The following is a 17,164-nucleotide window of genomic DNA, read 5'->3' as shown; positions in this document are numbered from 1 at the left end:
GGGCCAAAGATGACCTTTGCAAAATTATGTGCTAGAAGAGAGCAAAACCATTCCAAATTCTCAAACAAAGAGAAGTCACTCAAACAAAGGAATAAGAAATGTCATACATTAAGTTTTGGGACTCCTGAGAATGTTTTTGTAATGTTCATAGAACTAGATCTAATACATGCTTCTAACAGTATGATTTAATAAAAAAATGCATTTTCAGAGGCAAAATTAATTTTTGATGCATTTCTGCTTGACTTTAATGGCTTTCTACTTGTTATTTAAAAGTAACAAAGCCACCGCTGCCCTACAACACACATTTATACCATCTCCTCATTATCACAGCTGAATAATGAAACAATGTGTATCTCTGAAGTTCAGCCCTCCTTTAGCAGAAAGTCCAAGTCAGCATTTCTAGGAGAATTTCTTTTAATGGATTTACAGAAGCAACCCACAAGTATCAATATTCGTGGTGCAAACTCGTATCTTTGTTCTGGTCTCTCTTGCTCACTCTGTCTCTTTTTGAATTTGCTATAAAAGCTAAATTAGGTCTCAAGGGCACTGCACCACTAAACAAAGATCTCTTCTAGCCCATTGTGATGGAAGTAAATGTACTCAGGAGGGAGATGTACTTAAAGGAGAGGCTAAAGTGTCTCCCTCCCCCAATTCTCTCATCTTTAACACAGATTTCTTTACCGTGCTTCACAAACTCACTCACACTCACTCATACACTCACCCCTCCTCCTTATAGCTTTCTCTCTTTCTCAGAAATGTAGCCAGCTGAATTTTCTGAAGTGGAATAAAAATCTTTTTTGGCATAACTTGGTAAGCTGTTCCAACATTTACATGATTCCTTCTACAGCCTCTTCATGGATATATACATCTAAAATAAATAAGAATACTTACTCTTTTCAGCATCAGAACAGCTATTTTAAGAGGATATATCCACAGTCCAATCTGCAGCCTTATTGCGACTCAATAACAAGTCAGTTCTACTCTCCCTGTGGCTTCCTGTCTACTGTTGCTAATAACAAAGTTCTAATATTTCCTCAACTTTAGCTTCATTACCACAGGATTTAAAGTTGCAGACACACTTACAATATGTCTCACTATGAGGGATCACAGCTTTCGCTGGGAGGGAAAAGGAAAACAAAAACAACCCCCAACCAAAACCTGAACCATATGATATATTTCCTGCTCAGTTATGATAACAAAAGAATGAAATATTTAAAAGTTTAAAATATTAAAACTACTGCAAAAACATAAAATCAAGAATGCTGTATTCAGCTGGCAAGTCTAGTATACACCCACATATATATGTATGTTACCTGAAATTTGGCATTATACACTTAAACGGAGACTAGTGATTACCACTTCCATTGGACATTGAGAAAATCTTGTTCACATATATTTAAAAGAAGAAATCAAGATTCCTGTAAAATAACTTTTCTGCTGATAGACAGAAAAATACAGAATAATGTTTCAGAACAACTGATTTAATCCTGGGCTCCCTGCAATGCTTAAGAAGAACTCTATTTTTTCAGCTCAATTTTCTATCTCTGAAACCTTGGAAGTCTGGAATAGGTCTGAGTATTCTTAGATATTTTTGACAGAATGGCCCGAGTAAGTAGAAATGTCCTAAGATCACTTAAGAGAAGACCATAACAGAATAGAGACTCTCATGTTTGTATATTAGATTGCAAAGCTTATTGTAGCACACGGGATTCTCTTTATTTGATATAAAATTCTAATGCTCCTGTCATTTCTGCTGCACCCTTTTTGTATGCCTGGTCCATTCTTCAGAATTTTGATAAAATTTGTGAACTTCGTAAAAGCAGACTCAAATTCAGCATCTAACCTGAAGAAGCAACTTGAGGTATTTTACATATTTGTTGCATAATATTATGCTTTATTAACATATCTTACTTCAGAAGCAAACATCTTTTCCTATCAAGTGAAATGATTTCAAATTAATAATAGACACAGAGACTGTATACAGATTACAAATGATGGTTCAACACCAGGTCAGTAGTGACTGAGCAAAATAAAAATGCCATGACACTTGGTGGCCTGCATGAAGTAAGTTGGTGGTCTCAATCCAGATCTCAATGGACTTTGTTCATAAAAAAGGAAAAACAAAACCCACCACATAGCACTAATTGGCACCCCTGTTGGCACTGTCAGCAGCAAGGCCAACGTTATAATGGCCAGAGGAAAAGGATCTTGCAAGGTCAGCGTTGAGGCACAATAGGCAAATGGCATGGGAGAGAGACAGCCCTGGTGCCCTGGGCAGTTTGGCTCCTGGTACCTTTGTTAGGTCTGCACCTAACAAGATCAGCCCAACAAGGACTTTTGCACACCAGTCACCTCACCCATGCAACTATTTGCATGCCAAAAAGCCCTTCAGGAACAGGTCTTAAATCTCTGCAGGGTACAGAACAGCCATCAATCTGGCACCTTTTTGAAGTAAAGAATACATCACATGTGAAGGCACTAGATAGCAAAACCCCTAGGAAAGTTCTAATTTAACTGATTTGACAAAATTCCATCGCACAAAAGCTTTCTGCTTCTTTTCCTTACTGTATAAAGATGCTGAGTGTATCTGCAATAGAAGGGGAACTATTATCTTTCACATAGGCATAAGCAGTCATGCAGGATAAGAAAGTAAATAAATGACATAACTTAAATACACTTTTTGGGGGCTTTCTTTTACATGAATAGTTGATAAATGTCACTACAGAAAGCATTCGTCATTGTGCATAACTATAGATTAGTCTCATATGGACAATTCCAAATTCTTCTTCAAACTGCCTTTCTAATGAGTCTAATGAACAGCGTGGAAGGATCATATTCTAGGTTCATCCTTAACACCTATTCAATGGCCTTCTTCTATTAAGCCTGCCAGTAAGAGTATACTTGTGGCAGAAGCAGCTCACAAAATGAAGAACCACAAAGACTACAAGAATATGAAACGTACCAAGAAGCAACAAGTAACTGACAACCAGTGGAGGTGGGGATTTAAACTAATACAGCACAAAAAATTCTAAAAGGTAATATGCAACTGCAATAAAACCCCAAACCAATAAACATACATCAGTATGATTGGCTAGCTTTAAGAGCAAAACCTGATAACCAAACAGGATTGGAAAATGGCATATTATTTTCTCTTTTTCCTCTTCATTATGAATTACAAAAATACATAGATATGTAAAGTTGTTATGCTTGGATGCGAATACATCTCCTATTGGAAATGGACATTTTTTTGAAGTCACATAATGGGAAAATAGTATTATTTGATTTTCAAGGAATTGTTCAACTATTCTGTGCATAAATATATCAAAATATCACCTATTCCCTCATGAAATATGAAACATATCTATACATACATCTAAAATATGAAACCTTTTCAGTTGCCTTCCTGAGCAGTAATTAAAATACTAATGGTTTAGTACTGCTTAAAATACCATAACAGTTGGCCTCTAGACAGTGATCAGTAGTTTCACAGAAATAGCCTTATTCCTTAAATGAATAACAATTCCTAAACTATTTATATTATTCTTGACAGTAAACCAGAAGTTCATGCTTTGACTTGTTCCACAGTGAAGAATATATCAAAATGCTATTTTGGAGATAATGAAAAATCACAATATGCATTTAATAGCATTTGTCTTCCTGAAATTATTTTATCCTGCTGCTCATTTCTGCCCAAAAGATAATGTAAGCTAACGCTGGGTCAAAATCTGATGCACACCTAAACATTTCAGTAATAGCATAAAGACTTTCCTCTGAGACATATATCCTCCTCTAGCTCAGCTGATCCTGGGAAAGGATGAAATAGACGTTAACGGATGACAGCTTGGCGCTCTGCCTGTTTCATGCTTAGGACTTACAGAAAACTACAGGTGGGAGGTGGGAAAGCAGAGAATTCATGTAAATTAACCTCCTACGCTACCAGAGTAGTTTTCCGAAAATTCAGATTTCCTTTTTCTTTTTGGTTATGGAGTAGTTCTGCGATTGTTTGGTTCTGTAATAAGCTCTGTGGATGCTACAGAAGGAAAAGTTAGCCAAGGGTATATACTTAAAAATCACCCTGGTCTTGGAGAAATGGAGAGCATCATAAGAGCATTCTTTGTTTATCTTCTGAGCTTGGAGAAAAGATCTAAAGGCATTATTTCCATCTTACAAAAAAAATGCTTTGCTGCAATCAGATAGGACATTATCTCTTCACTGCTACATTTCCACTGTCTCCAAAAGCCTATTATATGAATTAGGTGAATAGATCATTTAAAAAAATAAATCCAAAGATACAGGTAAATTCTTTTACCAGGCAAGAGAAAGAGAAGGTGCTGGCAACCAAGAAGTACTAGGGAAGCAGAGATTCATCTCTCAAGCACCTATGCTATCTCCAAGGCTACAGGCATACAAATGTCATAGAGGTACATGATGGAGATGTAGCCAGGCCAAGATTTAACGAACTCTTTATTTCTTCCCAACAGCATAGCCCAAAGGTAAACCAAAAGGAACAAAAGGGTGCAAAGAACGAAACTTCTTTCTGTAATACATGGTCATGTATGATGCATGGTCTAATGAACTAATCACACATTTTCTAACAAGTGAATGAAGTTTAGTGTCAAGAACTTCTCTGAGTGTACTGCTTTTTAACAAAAGTGACTGAAAAAAAATAGAGAAAGAATGAGGGACAGAAAAATAAAAGAAAGATAGGGGGGAAAGAAAACAAACCAATTTGATAGGATCCAGAATTTAAAAAGATGAGGTTTGGATGTATTTTGCAAATGACATTTTAATTTTGCAAATGACTAACTTGGCTGAAGTGCAGTGAATACCAAGCTTGTACAGACAGCTTACATAACTGTATATGTGATGTTCCAACTTGCAGCACTCCTCAGCAGCGGACCTCTGGATATACATAGTGAAGTGAATGGGACTGGATGTCTAATGCTAGCATTTAACTGAATACCAAATAGTTTGAAGTCCCACTACAACAAATCTACATGCAGCACCAAGTAATGGAAAGTAGCACAATGAATACATTCATATTGTACATTCATTCTTTTCCTTATTTCACTCCTTTTTTCTATTACTTCCACTTCTCTCTTTCTTTCTCTTTTCTAACAGCATGCCTACTGTAGTTAACTCCACCTTCAATGAGGGGAAGTTGAAAAGTCCAGAACTTTGTAGAACAGGACTGTTCATGTTAAAAAAAGCCCTTCCATCTCCTCACTCTTCCTTTTTATATTCTGTTTTTTTCCTTTACTTTCCACTTCTTTCAGATCACTCTCTTTCAAAACAGCTCCCTTTCTATTGTTTGTTTTTAATCCAAATTCACCATTCTTTTTTCCTCCCTGTTTTCTCTTGCACCTGTTTAAATTCCCTGCTGAAAGCATATATTTCTCTCCTTCAGTTTTATGATGCAGCTGGCACAATCTTTTTCTCCTAAATTCTGTTGAAGCCTGAAAATCGCTTGCTGCAAAAGGTCTTATTTAGTGTCCTGTTCTTCATGGCACTCCCACTAGTGTTCGTAGCAATCGCTGATTTAGAACACATCTTGGTAAATGGCCTTTTACAAAAATAAACATTGGAATTGTGGCAAACTCAAATCAATGATAAATGAAGAAAGCAACTCTGCATAGGCACCTGAATTAAGACAGTGCAAGTTCTCTCCCTGCTTATCCACTGAACTCAAAGTGATAGTATTATTTAGCTCTCCCATCTTCTGAAAATCAGAAGGCTGTAAACAACCAATGAGCCATATTGTACCAGTAGTTTTACAGTAAAACATTTCAGCCAAGTCTATAGGGAATTCTGTTTCAAAATTAAAGATGCAGGTTGGATCAACCACAGCTCTGCAGACAGATTTCACTCAGTTGATGTAATATACTGTAACATATATTTGCTTGAAATACTGACACATATGAACAGTTTCTCCAGAAATCTTTGTGTGATAATTGTTGCTTCTCAAAATGTCAGAGTAGATATTGAATGCAAAGTTTTCTGCAATTTCTTTCTTTTTTTTTAATAATACATTAATTATGAATTAAATTATGGCTAAATTATGGTAGTTACTAGATACTTTTGAAGTTTGATCTTTAATATTGCAACAGCTGCCACAACACTGGTAATGCCTTTATTCTCGGCCAGTTCAGACTAAGGAATTTACTTTCATAAGCATGTAGAAGTGCTCTGCAAATTGCAGTGGAACATGATGCCGAAGTTCTTTAAGCTATGGAACAATTTATAGTTTCAGTTATTCTCAAAGCGTTTTAATCAACCATACTTTGCCTCTATTGACATTGTTTTTTTAATTTTCCTCCTTATTCCTACTTAATCATTTGAGAGATTAATATAATTTGAATTTTCAAAAATTGGCTATGGCTAAGAGGAAACTAGTATATATTATAAAGTGCATCCCATTCAAATAAATGAAATCTGTTTTATCTATGTGTGGCTGTAGTTCACACTATTTAATAGTTGTGATTTTAGATATAAATTTAGATTATTTAGAATACATAGATTTTTGAATGAGAAAATTTAGTAAAAGTGTTGCTGTTTTTTACTTTTCCCAATAAAGCAACATTAATTTTAAATGCAAATCCCCCACTACTCTCGTTCGCACATCTAATAAAGACTACTGGTGCAGTACTGCTTACATACTATCTATAGTATGATATATATTATAGATTTCCATACATTAAAAAAAGAATTAAGCTGATATTTCTTGTATCACATTTCCATTTCCATATGTATTGGTATAGAAAGAATGGTTTGTGTCATTAAAAGGAGAAGTCTGGCTTGCTGACAGATACTTATATAATTTTCACAAATGCACTGAAAGAAAACAATGGCAGTTTTAATACAAATTCCAAACTAAAATAATCTGTGCTTGGTCATCAGTGGAACTGTCTCCAAAAGAAAAGTTTCTTTTCTTCATAAAGATGAAATCACCAAATGGCAGTATGCTTTATTAATACATTTCTTCTCTAGTGCCATTACTTTGCTGTGCCACTAGACTGTGCTGCGTTTGTTCATATTTGTGCTCCCACTGCATTTAAATATCTGGCCTCAGTTCCTCTGCATGGTCTCTCCTTTCTTTCAGTTCATTCCAATTAAATACTAAATACAGTTCATTGTACAAATATTGTACAAAATCCCCCAAACAATGCGCATTGAAGTAAGCAATGCTCTTCATAGCCAGTTTGCCGCTTCATTCTTCTTCCAGACAGACAAATATGAAAAGAAACAATAGAGCACCTGTTTCACTACTTAGTCAGGACCTGAAATATAACATTTACTTTCATTTTTTCATCTTGTTTTGAGAAGCAAAATCGGTGCTGCACTGTTGAAGTGAACAAGCGATCAAGTAAAAATTTGCCAACAGTGTAGCGTTAGGTTTTCCAAAAAGCACTGCTGTGGCAAGCTCTTAAATCAAAAAGTTAACTGGCAGCAGTTTATCATCATCTAGTAAAATCAGGACATTTTTCAAGAAGGAAAGAGAAGAAAACACACATGAATGTCTCTAAACAACATTTTTAATGAAAATATTGTCCTTAACTTTGTTAAACTCTGTTTTATACAGTTCACATATAGTAAATTCACTAAACTGTCCTCCTCCAAAAAAAAAATTCTCATTTCCAATTAATCTTTAGGAAAATAGTTTGCTCCACAGTTTTCACTCTGCTAGCTAAAAACCAGAAACAAGGCATCAACTCCAGGATCGGATCTATAGTTTCCAAATATCTTTCAAACAAGTGTAAGCTTTCAATGTGTAATGCACACTAAATAATCTAACCTCCCCAAATTATCAAACTGCATAAAGCCTATCACACTTTACCTCCTGTTGTAGTGGGAACGGTAGTTTAAGAGTTGCTTATTTATAAACAGCCTTGTCTTCACTTTTTACACTTGAAGTTTATTTTAGGAGAACCATAATTTCATTTGAGACCAAAAGCAACCCGCTCCAAAACATAATATGCTACCCTCTTGACAGCTCATTATTTTGACAGTAGACTGAACTGCAATTTAACAACTTCTTCTTCTTTGTCTTCTTTTGATCTAGCTTTTTTCCCCCTATGAACACCCTCACTCAAAAAAACTCGTAATACATATTACTTCTAAGAGTAAAGACATTTTTAGTCTAAAGGATTGCTTCAGAGAGTGAAAAAATTAAATTAAATGGTAATGCATATCTTGTTTGGAAATGTTACTCTGAAGGATAAAGTCACTTATGGCTACCGTGGATTAATGAACCAGAAATGAGACTCTTAAAAAGAATATTTTGGTGTGAAAGCTGTTTGTTGTGTTCAGAGAACCTTCTAAGTGACCATGGATAACTAAAAGGAATCAGTTAACTGTGAGACCACCTCAAGAACATCTATAAGCAGACAGAATGCTTTAAAGACTGACTTTATAATAATCTTCAAAATTACTCTTAAAATAATACTGCATTTTTAGTTATGCTAAAATGTTTATTACCATGTGTAGCATATTCATGCCTAAATATATTACAAATGTATGTATTTTCTTAATCTTTACTTAAAGATTGATTTGGCCACTATTTACCAGCAGCAACACAGCAATCAGCATAAGCATAACAATTAAACAAAGTAATTTATTGATAATCGAAGAACAATGTTTTTGAATACTTTTTATACATCAGCATTAGCTGAGAAAACAAGTAGCATGTTTACCAACAGCTCTTTCCAGCAAATAGGAATTTCCAGCCAAGCCAACAGCTATATTCAAGCACCAAAGAGTAGTAGGCAGTTAGGAGTGAAAGGTGATTTTATTGAAATTTCAGGGCAAGAAGATTTTTTAACATGGCATGCTTCTTACAACGTTGATTCCCTGTAAGCCTTTATAATCATTCACGTTTCTTACAATCCCAAGTCATTCGGTTTCGAAGGGACACAGAACAAACAGCCTGAAATCCAGTTTGCCTTATTTACGTGAGTAGTCCCATCAAATCTAACTGAACTACTCGCATAAACAAGGCCCGTGATAACAGGAAAACTCTTTCAAAATGAGTTTGTCTGTCAAGCAAGGATAATTACTTGATGTTTACTCTTTAATGAGTGTATGGTTTTAAATGTCCGTGATCCAGATCGAGATTTTTGAATTTTATTGAATTTTTGTGCAGCAATAAAAGTGTCGATCTCCCTTAAAAATTGTGTAGATGCATTGTAATTGACAATTCATCAAAATAATTCATCATTAACAGCATAATAACAACATTTATGTCAAACTAAATTAGCCTATATACTTGTAGCAGAGGCAGAAACAGCTGTCATTCTGTTTGCATAAAAGTCCAGCAGAATGAGTCTGGCAAAGTTAAGTGCAAGCATTTCTGCTTTATAAAAAATAGTTCCAAGACAGCAAAAATACAGCCAAATGTCTCATCAATAGGACCACTCAAGTGAGTAAGCGTTGTTCAGTCAAACAACGACCAGACCGTCACAGCTGTATTCTATTCTCAATCCTGTGCATAAATCAGAGTTTTTAATATGCTCATGAAAGCAATATTAGAAACAAACAGGAAAACAGCACAATCCAAAAGGCACCTTCTGTCTGCCACCCCCACTGACACTGTGCGATGTCTTATCCTCAAAGCTGCACTGCAGACTTTGCCCAGACTGCATATAGAATCGGAAGGAACAACAACATTGAACTTTATAAACATGAAGCACAAAGAACAACATTTTGACATCTATAGTTTGTCTATGAAAGTCATTATGGAAAGCCCCAACTGTGCTAAATGCACAAAGCTGTTAAAATTGCTCTTTAAAGAAACTGATTTTAAATTCAAATGTATCAGGTTCCTTAAAATTTACGCTTTGGTTGAAGTTGATTTAACAGGTTTATTACTAAGCTCAACAGCAAGTGATCTAGGACAGCATCTTAGAAGTGTAAAACAATGTGTAACCACTAATGCACTACTGTTACCTCATGATGTGTAGTAATGCTCAAAGTTTCTTTTCTTCTTTTTCTTTTCTTTTTAATAATTTCCCTTTTGTCCTATTTAACTGCAACTGGTTATTTATACAACTATTATATTTAGCCCGATTTACCATAAATGCCGTTATAACACCTGTGATTTCCCTCATTAAGAGCTGAATAGATAGGGTTGTGGGTTGAAAGGGCAGCATATGGACTACGAAAGGGCTAGTTAAATAACCCATTATACTGGTGCCCTGGTAAAGCTCATTTCTATTCATCTGATGATTAGTTCAATCAATATTTACTCCTGTGTGCGTCTTTTGTCTTCAGCTACAAAGCATACATTCTTCAATTTCATAGCACAGACCTTGATTTCTGTGAATTCATTGCATTGCTTGAGAGGAAGGAAAATGATTTCTTGGATAGCTTGGGAATCTTTCACTACTTTGATTTTGTTTTCCTGTATCAGGTAGCCAGTGTCCATACTATGGCAGATCCTAGTTCCTGGAACTGTTTAATAACACACAGTACTGTTGAAGGTATACTTACTTCATCCATACATTTCTTAATAGGCACATGTCAATATCATGTATAGCAGTACCCATGATAGCACCCTAAAGTCTTTCCACTAGTTAGCACAAGTCCATTTTAAACAAGAATTCTGACTTCCAGTTTACTCAGAACACGTATTTTTTCTCCTGGTATATTTTTCCCCCAAATGCTGATACAGTTTTTAATCACAACACACAAATTAAGTGATCTTTACTTGCAATCGTGACTGTATTGTCAAATGGCTAAGTCATACCAAGTTATTGCTTGTCACTGTATTTGTAAAAGGCCAATAGTGGATGTCAGACATTTTCCATACCACAAAAGAGAAATTATTTCCAGCTCATGCACATGATATTTTCATAGTTCTTAAATTAATTGTCATATTACAGGTCACCAGACTTCTATCCACGAAAAACAATTTTCTCATTAAAAAAACCCCAAAACCCAGAAAACAAAAAAAATTTCTTTTCTATGGTAAAAATTCTAATGATGTTAAACTAGATCGTTTTTATATTGATGAACTTGCATTATGTACGCCCCTCCCACCCTCAACACTATGGCATAATACAACAATTAAAGATAAATGCAAGATACCCTTTGGAATGTAAATATGGTACAATTCAAGTAGGCTGTCATGCTTCAAGTATGATTTTTGTCCATTCTAAAGAGGTGTCACTCCATATTAACTATACACATTTGTGTTTTTTATTATGTAACCCAGTAATAGTTTATTACTGACTCATGATTTTCTAAGCATTTACTGACATTTGTTAAAATTTGACCTGCAAAGGCCTAACACCAGAAACTTGAGTTCCATCACGTATCAAGGCATCTCAATGAAGTCACATAACATTATTCAGGTAAGTAGTAGCTGGATGCACCATGCTGTGACGATCAAGAGATTTTGCTGTAGTGGGCTAGGGTCCTAAGTCTGTCAAAATCAATATTGCTTCTCTCTTACCACCTTTGCTTTAAATAGTCAGTGTGTTCATTTACGTATTTTAGGATATTAATGTTACATATTCCAAATTTAGTAATATTTATTTTTCCTGGAATAACTTGTGAAATAAGTTTCCTTTGCTCTAATGAGCTTATAAAGATTCCCTGCACTCATCTATGAAATTAAGGAGAGCTTTCTCAGTTATCCAGACTACTTGTATATGTTACTTAATAAGCTCTCTCAGCAATACTGTAGATAGGACTTGTTTGATTCACACTTTCCTAATTACTGACAAATATTTCAGTGATGCTAAGAAAACAGAATAACTATGTAACATTATGTAACATGTATCATTGTTCAGTCCTGACACCACCAAGAGAAAACTACACAGAAAAATTTGCTCAAATACCTTGGCTTCAGGGTTTTGTGGTGTTCCTTTTCTTTAAAACATAAAAGATAAAGCTTTTTAGTAAGATTCCCAACTGAAAGCTTAAATATTACTTTTGCACTATAAGGGGTACTCTGTGTGTCTCCTTTAATGTCACTTTCACAACTCTGTGTGTATAGGTAGCATGTGCCCAGAGTAAAATTAGGTGATTTGACATTGGGTTTTTGCCACTTGGTAATTTTTTTATGTTTGCATATCAGCTGCATTATATACAGAATTCACTAATTTGTAACAGCTTTAAACTTTACAAATCAGTTTAACAAAAATTAAATTACAACATAAAACCCCATAACTTTTATTTTCTTTTTAGTTAAGCAGCACAATCATTTTAGTGCTTTTTCAGTCCTCTTTTTCTAAAAAATATACTTAAGTACACCTTCTATGTTCATAACCTCCTCACAGTATGTTTGCAGGAGTGGGACAGGAGGAAGGAAGGAAGACTGTGAAGAATGGTCACTGTAAATCTCATTCTTTTATACCTATGTTTGCCTCTCTAAAATATAGGTATAAAAGTCATCAGCTTCCAAAACTTCCATTCCCATTTCAGAGGGAAATACCTGAACCTACCACGACAACGAGAGCACCAAGAGCGCAAGTGCTCAGCCTCCTGTACCAGAATATTGTTCTGCTATAAGTCAGCATGGCTACATACCCTCAAAGGGATTTAAACCAAGATTTGAAGTACAGGAATTATTATTTTGGATAGGACATGACCAATGACTGCAATGCAGTGGTGCGACAGCTGAGGTGTGCCCCAAAGCTAGCTGTGCTTCCATGGGATGGGATGACCGACAGCCCCTGTGACTACCCAGCGCTTTGGGATGCAGGAGGCAGTAACACAGGCTGGGTATTTTCAGAAGCTCTTTGGCCTCCATCTCCAATGTGGAGCAGGTAAGCAACCACAGCAACCTCTGCGCATCCCAGGCATGTTGGGCTGAGTGCATCAGCTGCAGCTTGGAAGGGTCACAGCTCAGCTGGGAAAGTCCAGGGGAACAGTTCATGTGTACAAGAGAGAGCTTTTTCCTTTAAAACCAACAGCGAATACAACATAGCTGAAAACAACTATACCTTCACAGGAAGGCTTACAGCTTTCTAAAAGCATTAATGCACAGAAGCTCACAATCTGTTGTGATATACATTTATTTCCTTTATTGGGAAAGCCACAAATGCAATGGACAGATGCTCTATTAGTGTACAATGTTCTTGTTCATTTGAGGGGGTGTCAAGCGCTGCTCTCCTCTCGACGTACACCTGATGTAAAGCACCAGGATAAAAGTTGCCTGCCTGTTGTTTCTCTCCTCCCTCCATCCATCCCAGCCCCTTCTCCCCGCTTCCCCCCCCCCCCCCCCCCCCCCAATCCCATATTGAGCAAGCCTAAACATAATGCAAATACAAACTTGCATGCTAGGGGCACAGCAGCACCTCTTCATGGACAGTAGCTGACAGCACGGCTCAAGGGGCGGCAGAGGCGCCGGCAGAGCAGGGGCACACCCCGCCAGCGATGCCGCCAGGTGTGCTGAGAGACCTGCCTCCCTCCCGCTGCCCAGGACCTTGTTTTAAAAGAAAGGGCCGGAGGAGAGGGACGGCGTTTCGCTTCGCGCTTGCGAGGGGAGCTCCTGCGCTCCGCGGGGGCACGGGCCGCCCCGAGGCGGGGGAGGAGAAGCACGGGGGCGGCTCTGGCTCGGGTGGACAAACCGCCCGGAAAAAGGGGAGAAGCGGGCTGCTGCCCAGGGGATGCTGACGGGCGCGTTTCGAAAATGACCCCGAGCCGCTGATCGGCTCTGCTCGCACTCGAGGCGCTCCGGGGGGAATAATAAAGAAAACCCCACAAAAACCCAACAAAACAACAACAACAACAACCACCCCCCCCCCCCCAAAACCAAAAAACACCACCACCACCACCCCACCGCCCACCCCCCCAGCGAAGCTGCAACAGGGTCGCCGTTACAGAATTGAGAGTTTTATCTCCGTTTCCTGTTGCTCTTGTGAAAGACAAATACTGTTTGGCAAGTTCTTGCCACATGCCCCAGAGCGAACACCCCATCATCTAAGAACTCAGGGGGAAAGACGGTTTTTTTTGTTCCTCAGCGCAAACGTCAAAGTTACAATTCCTTTAAAGAAAATTACACACACGCGTGATTTGTTAGCACTGTTAACGCAGGCAGCTACAGGAGCGGGTACCCCACAAGAGGAAATCCTAGCTGAAAGTTGTTTCTAGCCTGTGCATCCCCATTCATTAAAGCAAACCGGAGACCCAAGAAATCTGCGCGCGATGTCGCTGTCAACCCGGAACGTGTTCCGCTCCTCGTAAGCCCTTCTCCTCCCTCCCGACCCCGGTAAAGACTACTTTTTGCCTCTTTACCACGCCGTGAGGCGAGGCAAGTAACCGGGCTGAAGAACTGGGCGATTAAGGGGGAGTGTGGAAGACGGGGAGCGGAGGAGGTGCGCAACCCCCGCGGGTGCCCGGGGTTGTTCTCGTACCGGTGCCGGTGCTCGCGGGGCCCGGGGAAGGGGCCCAGCGGAGTCTGGCCCTGGGACACGCGGAAACATCGCGTTCCCACGTCTCCCGGACCCCTCCGCACCCACTTAGGCGTCCTGCGTGCCAGCCCCAGCACGCAGCCCCTCTCCAGCCCCAGCGGCACCCTCAGGACAAGCACCCCCGGCAGCTCTCCATGCCTAGGGGTGTCCCGTCGGTGGGGATGCTCCGTGCTTTCCTGCGGGACCCTCACTGGGTGGGACTGCAAGCCCTCGGGGAGGCTCTGGCCGCCCTCCGAGATAGGGCTGCGCCGGGGGCGTTGGCTCGGGGGGCCGCGGAAGAGAGCCGCGGGCACGGAGAGGAGGGTCCCGGGCAGCGCAACCTTTCCCGCCCCGTTGTCAGCCCCCGGGGAAGGGGACCGCCCAGGCGACATGCCGGCTGGGCAACAGGGCGAAGCCAGCGAAAAAGTCCTGAGAGCAACTTTTGGAGAGGGAAGGGGGAGCCCCTTCCCGCGCTGGCAGCGGCCCGGGACCAAGGGGCAGGCGGGTCCTGCGGTACGGGCCACCTGCCGAGGGCGAGCGCGCCCCGCGGACAGTTGCGGGTGGGGACTTCGCGACACGGGCACCGCCAGCCACTTGCTCTTTCCCTCCCACCCCGCCCGCTCTGGCCCAGAGCGACGCCGGGCTTTCTCGCAGTTTCGTCGGGGGTGTCCGCTCGCCCCTCCGGCCGCGGAAGGGCACTTCGGGCAGCCTCCCCCCTCCCGGAACCCCGCGGGTGCGGGGAACACGCCGCGAGCAGCCACGCCGGCGGGCGGGCGTGACCCGTCAACTTTCTCTCCCGGACCCTCTCCCCCGGCACGAAACCTCCTCCCCGGCCCCTTCCCCAGCAGTTTTCCCAGAAAAGAGCCGCCCCCGGCCCGCTTACCTCGCATGGTGTTGGCTCCCCGCTCCGCGCAGTCATGAAGCTGGGAGCCCGGGAACCGCACCACAAAAATCCCGTCTCAGCACCCGCGGAGGCGGCGGCCGCCGCAGCTCTGCTCCGCCGGGAAAACCATACCTCCGAGGCGGCTCCACGGGGCGCGGCTCCGCGGGCTGCCCGCCGCCGGGCGCGCTCCTCCCTGGCGGCCGCCCCGCGCCCGCCCGCCGCGGAGCCCTTGCGGGGGTCGCCTGGGCCGCGGAGCGGCGGCAGCGGCTGGCTAGCGGCGAAGCGGGGGAGGGGGGGAAGGAGAGGAGTTACGCTAGGAAAAACAGGAAAAGCAGGCGGAGGCAGAAGAGAGGCTGGGGCTGCGCGGATGGCAGAGCATGTGCGCTTTCACATGACACCGGCGCCCCTCAGCAGCTCCCCGGTGCGGATTTCCACTGCGCAGCCACAGGGACGCGCGGAGCGGGAGTGCGACCCGCCGCCAAAGCGGCAAAGACGCTTATAGCGGGGGGGAGGGCGGCGCCACCGCCACGGCCCCGCCCGCTGTCAGCGCCGCCGCCAATCGCCGCCCGCCCGGCACCGCGGCCACGGCACCGGCCGCCGCCGCGCAGGGGGCGCGCGGCTCCGCGGGGCTCCGCGGCGCTCCGCGCCGCACCGCGCCGTCTGTTGCCGACAACTTTTGCTCCTCTTGGGAGTGCCTGGCTGCTGGCGGGTCCTGCCCGGCAGCCGAGGCTGGGCGTGGTGGTACAGACAAGAGCCTTGCCGGCAGAGCTCTGGAGCTTGTGGAGAAAGGTAACAGGCGCAGAACATCCCTTCCTGTGCCTTACTATTTTTGGTCGGTGGGGTTTTTTGGGGGGGGGGGGGTGGGGGTGGTGGTGTTTCTCTGGGGAAGAAGATTAAAGTGCTCACCCCGCTGTGATTGTCACCGGGGAACGGCGTTTTCCGATGGGAATGGGAAAGTTTGCTGGTGAGTCATTTTCTCATTAAAGAGCGAATCTGGACGTCGAAAGCAGTTTGTTTTCCCTGTGTAAGACTAGCAGACGGTTCTGCAGAAACGGGTTTGTTCCGCGGGCAGCAGGATTTTTCCTGACTTGTAACTGCCCCTCTGAATTAACTCGTGTTTTGCCCGTGGGAAAAAAAAAAAAAAAAAAAAAAAAAAAAAAGACTGCGGATCTTCTCGATGTTATTATTATTATTTTTCTTTTCTGTGTGGAACACAACCACAAGGCAACTCCGTGGATCATCTTAGAAACAAGTCCCTGCTACCAAGGATCACGGTTCCTAACTCCAAGCCTAAAATGAAAATGGAAAACCCTATTTAACTGAAGTATGTCCATACAAAATTACTCATACTGACCTCATAAATCAAAATGGGATATATTTTGAAGAGAGATACTTTTAAGTTAAATATGGACCTGTCAAAGTAGATTTATTCTTTCCTACATGAATTATCAGATGAAGTTCTGTTAGGTCTGTTACGCAAGAGATCACAGGTATGATCTCTTTTGCTCTGAAAAAGTTAAGAATCAATACAGGAAAGAGACAAAGTGAAGTTTCCACTCTTGCTGCAAACTGGCAAAGCCTTACTCCTGGGGAACAAGGTGGCGGGTTTACAGGAAGCAGTTCTTGTGGTTAGACTCTTTCAAAACACCTGTTTGAACTGAAATGGAGAAAGGTATGAAGAATCAGCTCTGCCAACATTGAAAATGTTTAGATTTCCCTGCTTGTGGTGAATTTTAACTGCATTCACCCTGGTAAAGTCAGAGTCAGTTAAAAATAAAATAGTCATGCTGAACTCCTAAGATATTGGTTGGTTTTTATATTTTTACCATAGTATTTATGCAATTTGTATACTGCATGCAAAGCTGTTAATACTCATTTAGGGTATTTT

General features: G+C 41.3%; 1 protein-coding gene across 1 annotated transcript in view; it reads right to left on the bottom strand.

Annotated features, from left to right (window-relative positions):
* Window positions 1-15,741, bottom strand: part of RORB (RAR related orphan receptor B) — a 153,432-nt gene extending 137,691 nt beyond the window's left edge. Inside the window, exon 1 of the mRNA XM_030004948.2 lies at window positions 15,277-15,741. Coding sequence (XP_029860808.1) covers window positions 15,277-15,283 — 7 coding nt within the window. The 5' untranslated portion in view covers window positions 15,284-15,741. The remainder of the gene's footprint in view (window positions 1-15,276) is intronic.
* Window positions 15,742-17,164: the final 1,423 nt, after the last annotated feature.

Source organism: Aquila chrysaetos, chromosome Z (assembly GCF_900496995.4).
Source record: "Aquila chrysaetos chrysaetos chromosome Z, bAquChr1.4, whole genome shotgun sequence".
Taxonomy (NCBI): domain Eukaryota; kingdom Metazoa; phylum Chordata; class Aves; order Accipitriformes; family Accipitridae; genus Aquila; species Aquila chrysaetos.
This window is presented reverse-complemented; position numbering and strand designations above follow the sequence as displayed.